Source organism: Carica papaya, chromosome 9 (genome assembly GCF_054855325.1).
Source record: "Carica papaya isolate Zhongbai chromosome 9, ASM5485532v1, whole genome shotgun sequence".
Lineage (NCBI taxonomy): Eukaryota > Viridiplantae > Streptophyta > Magnoliopsida > Brassicales > Caricaceae > Carica > Carica papaya.
The window spans coordinates 16,772,555-16,778,554 of record NC_142317.1 but is presented as its reverse complement, the minus strand read 5'-3'; the positions used below and the strand labels follow the sequence as shown (position 1 = coordinate 16,778,554).

The 6,000-nt window shown below is 35.9% G+C and overlaps 1 protein-coding gene across 3 annotated transcripts in view; it reads left to right on the top strand.

The window, feature by feature from the left end:
• The window catches only part of LOC110812601 (uncharacterized), a 55,412-nt gene continuing 49,412 nt past the window's right edge, over positions 1-6,000 (top strand). The window contains exons 1-7 of one of the 3 annotated variants that reach the window (XM_088211148.1): positions 1-356; positions 464-581; positions 1,620-1,684; positions 1,772-1,960; positions 2,055-2,174; positions 2,272-2,334; positions 2,446-2,580. In XM_088211148.1, coding sequence (XP_088067274.1) covers positions 204-356; positions 464-581; positions 1,620-1,684; positions 1,772-1,960; positions 2,055-2,174; positions 2,272-2,334; positions 2,446-2,580 — 843 coding nt within the window. In that variant the 5' untranslated portion in view covers positions 1-203. Of the gene's footprint in view, positions 357-463; positions 582-1,619; positions 1,685-1,771; positions 1,961-2,054; positions 2,175-2,271; positions 2,335-2,445; positions 2,581-6,000 lie in introns of those variants that run through there. The other 2 variants (XM_088211149.1, XM_088211150.1) reach the window with 2 other exon arrangements.

Below are 6,000 nucleotides of genomic sequence, written 5' to 3'. Positions count from 1 at the left end.
CATAGTCCTTAATTTAAGAAATTTAAATTAAACTAAAATAGAACAGTTATCGTGGGCGGCGCAACCCTTGCTTGCTAGAGTTACTTCATGTGCCGCAACGGTACTGCGTTAGGAGTCTGATCCAGCGGCCACCTCTTCTGCCAGACGTATAAAACCCTAGCTCTATTCTTGGCAAGGCTCAGTCCTTTTGAACCCTGTTTGTAATGGGAATTCCCGGTTTTTTTCGGTGGTTGAAGAAAAAATACCCGAACTGTGTCCAGAAAGTCGATGAAGATGACATTGAAGATGTTGTTTTTGACAATCTATACATCGATATGAATGGCATCATCCATCCTTGTTTCCACCCTGAAGGAATGGTATCTCGTCTTCTATTTCCATATTCATATTAGCATTTGTTCATTGATGTAATCATACACACACTTACATGCATTTACATACATAATCGAGTTGTGTGTTTCATTAGTTGAATTCCGTGCAGCGTGGTCCTAGGACGTATGATGAGGTTTTTCAGGCACTTTTTAAGTACCTTGATAGAATCTTTGCTGTTGTTAGACCACGGAAGCTTCTGTTCATGGCCGTCGGTGAGTGCTCTTGAAGAATATCTCTTACGTAGGATTTTAATTTTGAGGAGAATTACATAGTATACCTGTCACTGGTGCTAAATTTGTACCATGGATTTTTTTTTTGTTCTTTCCATATTTTTTCTTTGACTTCCTGGATAGAAGAAGTCTTTTTATGGTGAGGACCTCCTGAATCATTGAAGAAAGAACAATGTAATGTTAACATTAATAGTGAAAGGTCACAACATTTATATCCATCAGCGGAAGAAGTTCTGAAATCAGAAAGTTCCTGGATTTATTTCTCTTTCTCTCTCTCTCTCTCTCTCTCTCTCTCTTTCTATTCTCAACATTGACCTTGACAGTGAATATTTTTTTCTTTCCTGTTATTTGAATTTACAAATTTTCTAACCATTTATTAGTTTTCTTTTTTCAAGTAGTACCAATTATATTTTGCATAAAGATACAAGAAACTGTGTTGCATAAATTTGAAGGAAATAAATATTGATGAATCCGATAGTTTTAACATGTTGCTATACTGATAAGGGAACTATATTCTTTTACAACTTTGAATTCTGTTTCCAATAGATACAAAGATTATCTTCCAAACTTTTCCTAGATACTTTTGAATTATTGGTTATCATATAATGTTAATTTTGTTGCTATTCTCAAAAATCAAATTGTTAATTTTCTTGCATGGTCATATTTTTATTCTGCTATTTTCATGCTTTATGATGTTGAGGATTATAAGCTGTTAGCCCATATGGACCACTTTGCTACCCAGGCTAGAGACTACCAGACTTGTAAAATTGTATTTGTTATTTGGAAAAAGAGCAAGCTATGGTGTTGAGGATTATAAGCTGTTAACCCATATGGACCACTTTGCTACCCAGGCTAGAGACTATCAGACTTGTAAAATTGTATTTGTTATATTGGAAAAAGAGCTTGGAGCACCAGCTTGTTTGGGGAGCATGGTTGCTTAGAAATTGTGTCCCATGAACCTTGGATACTTAGCTGGAAAATTCTGCTTGATTTATATGCTTCCTTGTAATCTAAATGCAGATGGTGTAGCGCCACGAGCTAAGATGAATCATCAAAGGTCAAGGCGTTTCAGAGCTGCTAAAGAGGTAGCCTAGGAAGTTAGCCATATGGCTTCCATAAATCCTAAAGTAAAATGTGCTAATACTGTTTTGGGGGAAAATGATTATTCACAGGCATTAAAGACAAAAAGAATAACAGCGTTTAAGTCAAGAACAGGAAAATCACTATTGTTGGAGCAAAATGTGAAGATGGACTCAAATGTAATTACACCTGGAACTGAATTCATGGAATTGCTGTCTTCAGCTCTTCGCTATTACATACATTTGAGGATGAATGACGACTTGAGATGGCAAGGAATAAAGGTAAGTGCAAAAGTTCTGTGCATGCAGTTCAACTTTTCTTCTGTCTTGTTATCTCTCTTAACTAAACTTATGCCTGTGCATGAGGATTGTTTAGGTTGTTCTTTCTGATTCCAGTGTCCCTGGTGAAGGAGAGCATAAGATAATGTCTTATATTCGACTACAAAGGAATCTTCCTGGATTTGATCCAAACACACGCCATTGCCTGTATGGCTTGGTGAGGATATTTGCTTCTATACTTCTGTAGGTAAATTCCAGCGCAAGCAGACACAAAGCTTTTAATATTTGACTAATATTATTTTTGTGTTTTCTAGGATGCAGATCTGATCATGCTTTCATTGACAACTCATGAAATCCACTTCACAATTTTGAGAGAGGTTTGTGCATTCAGCAATCAGGAATATGAATCATATTTTTCTCTCGACAACCTTAATGCACTTATAATAGATAAATCCTCAAGTTTGTGCTATTTTTTATTTTGTGATTAGTGCGGGTGTGCTAAAAGTAAAGTCGGCAACAATTTAAATAAAAGCTTCAGAGGACAAAAACGAAAGCGGAATTCAAAGAAAAAGCAATTGGTCCAAAGGAATATGGGAGACTACTTTAAGAAACTGAGATTCCAGGTCACTGTTTCATCTGTGTCTTATAATTAAAAGTAGTTCTTCATTAAATTTGACTATTTGATTATTTTCTTTCCTTTGTTATATTCATGATTTTTCTTGTTATCTGGATCATTTGTACCTTAGGCCACATTATTGCACTGAAGTAGACATAAATAAATAGCTTATAAATTTAGAAAAATATATTTGAAACCAAATTCTTTCTTTTTCTAAGATTCAATTCTCCATTGCTTTTAATATTTTTTGTAGATGATGCTCTTCAAAAACTAAACGTGGATCAATATATGTTTCATTCTTAATGTTATTGGAAATTTTACTATTTTTTAATAAAAAAGGAACATATATTTAAATATTAATAGGAAGGAAAAGATACAAATATGAAAGAATAGACATCCTAGAAAAAAGCAAAGAAGGCGAGATTAGGTGATCACAAGAAAGGATAACTGGTTAACACTTGTTATTTTTGCAAGAGGGCAGAGGAGACTTGTAATCATCTTTTGCTTTTGTGTCCTGTGATTCACAAGTTATGGATTATGGTTTATGGAATGCTTAGGATCAGTTGGGTCATGGCAGTTTCAACGAGACCTTTGTTTAGATAATTATTTTGGGAGGAGCTGTCTTACTTGTCTGGTATCTAGAGGGGGATCTTAATGCCTCTAGATTCCCATATGAAGTATTTGGAAGAGATAGAACCACCACCACTTTGAGAGGCTTTATTTATTTTACACAGGAGTGTGAATTAAAGGATTTACCGCTTGCTAGTGCGCAGTGTATTTGGCCACTGGTTAGAAGGGGAATATGTTTATTGTGCATATATGAATTCCTGACTTCAAAACCACAATGCAAGAATGGTGATATAAAGGAGATTTGTTAGGATGGGGAGACAGATTTATGCATAGATTGAAAAACTTGAAGATAGGGTTAAAAGAATGGAACATGGAGGTGTTTGAGAATATTAGCTTAAGGAAAACAAAGATCATAGAGGAATTGTAAGAGTTGGACATTTTGATGTATGAAAAAAATTCTTTGACAGCCAAAAAACTCGTTTAACGGATTTGAAAAATGAGCTAGAGGAAGTGTTGTTGAAGGAGGAGAGGTGTTGAGGCAAAAGGGGAGAGTAAAATGAATGGGGAGTTTTTTTTGTTTGTTCTTTTCCTTCAGGGTAGAGTAAACATTAATTCAAACTTGTCTCTCTAGGATTCCTTTATGTTACATGTCTTTGTTTAATGTTCCAATGGGAGTGGTTTAGAGATTAGAGGGTGTGAGAGGGAATTTCTTCAGGCAGGAGCTAATGAGGAGTGGAGAGATTCTTCGGTGAGTAAGGAGGTGTGTTTCAAGTCTAGAACTTTTGGAGGCCTGGGAGTCGGGAACCTAAATTCCAGAAGTTTGTTAATACCAGCTAAGTAGTTGTGGCGCTTTTCGTTTGAACCTAACTCCTTGTGGCATTAAATGATCAAAAGAATCCATGGGACTCAATGTTATGGATGGAATGTAGTGCCCAGGAGATCCACCCAGCATAAAAGCCCTTGGAAGGCCATTTTCAGGTTGTTACATCTTTACACATCTCTTACTAGATACAGGATGGTTCCAAGGTTTTTTTCTTTGGGAGGACCAATAGTGATGTGATTGTTCCCTTAGTATACAATTTCCTCATATCTTTCAGGTTTCTTTATGCCATAGCCCCAATTGGCAACCTTTTCCATTGCCAGAAAGGTAATGTAAGTTTGAATTTTTCACTTCTTCAGTAACTTGAATCCCTACGAGCCAAGGCTTATGGATAATTTTATGATATTTCCCGCACTATCCTTCACATGAATTGGAAAACAATAATCATCTGATCACCCATATTTCCTATTTGCCCTAGGTGCTGTTTTTTTTTTGTTCATTGTTTCTTTAGGCTCTTGCTCGGTTGGATATCTTATCCATTGGTTTTGGATTGTTTGCTTCAATTTCTTAATAAAAAAGGGTGGAAGAGGGTAATGCAAACATGAGATTCTAGAATAGGTTGTCAATAGACGAGATTGGGACCATTCTCACAAGCATCTGTGAAATGCCATCTTCCAAACTCAATTGCTGTACTTTGACTTGTTTGAAAGTGCAAGATGACTCTGAAGTGTTGTTTTGGAAGACACATTGGTTGGGATCAATAATGGGCTAGCCAATTTCCATGAATTTATCATTTATCCTCTCACCATAATGCTCCTATTTCCCTTTGTGCAAGCCCTACTGATGGCATAGTAGCTTGGGATTTTCATTTTGTGCATAGCTTGGGATTTTCATTTTACTTAGAACCTTCTTGGTCGGGAGAGGTTTAACTTGTTGGAGCATCTTTGACTTAATTCCCAATCGGATACTAGAATATGGACCCTGGAAACCTTGGGAATATGCACTTGTAAATCCTTTTTTGACCTTATAACCCGAATCCTAAACAACTATTACCTTCTTTTTGCCAAGGTATTTTGAAAAACTCAAGGTCCATCTAAAGTAAAGGAGACATTGCAACTTTGTAGGTCCAATCGAGCTTTGTCATCCAATATCTGTGTTATGTATTGGAAAAGGAGAGACACACTCATATTGTTGCTATGTTGTGAGATGACCTGGAGATCGTGGACAAATTTGTTTGGGATGTTTGGATTGGATTGGGTTGTTCCCTCACAGTGGAGTGTTTAATAAGTTCTTGCATTAATGGGGATCGTATCCGTGGAGGCAAGCAATATTCGCAAGTCTATGGAGTCTCTGGCTTGAAAAAAATCATAGGATATTTGATGGTCGCTCTTTGTTAAGCCATGAGTTATGAGACATGATGGCATTTTTGGCTTCTTTATGGGCTAAAGCCCATGGGCAGTTTCCGAAGTTGCTCTTTTAGTGCTTCACATGAATTGGGAAGCAATAGTCTTATAAACTTTCAGAATGTCATTTTTGTCCTATGTTTTCTGCTTTGGCTATTAGAATCTTTCCATAGAAGATTGGAGGAGGATGTTTCTTTGTTGGGATAGGAAAATAATATTTGTTATGGGGTATGTGTGTTTCAGCAGTTATTTTAGTAGTATATATGATGATAAAATTAGGATAAAATTAGTAGTATTTGTGTTTACTAGGATAAAATTAGGGAGAGAAAGATGGGAGTTATGCTGTTGCTGGAAGTTGTATTTATGTGTTTAGTAGGAGAAAATCATGGAAAAACAAATGAGAGTAATGTTGATTATGGAAGCAACTTCCAGAACAACTTTTTCCTCATTCTTTGTTAAAAACTATGCTGTTTCTTTTTATAGTTTATGTATATAACTTTTTCTTGCTCAAGAGATTGTAGGGGTTCTATTTATTTATTTCAAAATAGGTAAACGTAGGAAAACTCAAGAACACTAAAAATTTCTGCAGATTTTCATGTTAATCGTCCCATAATAGTAGGGATTGTAATAGTAT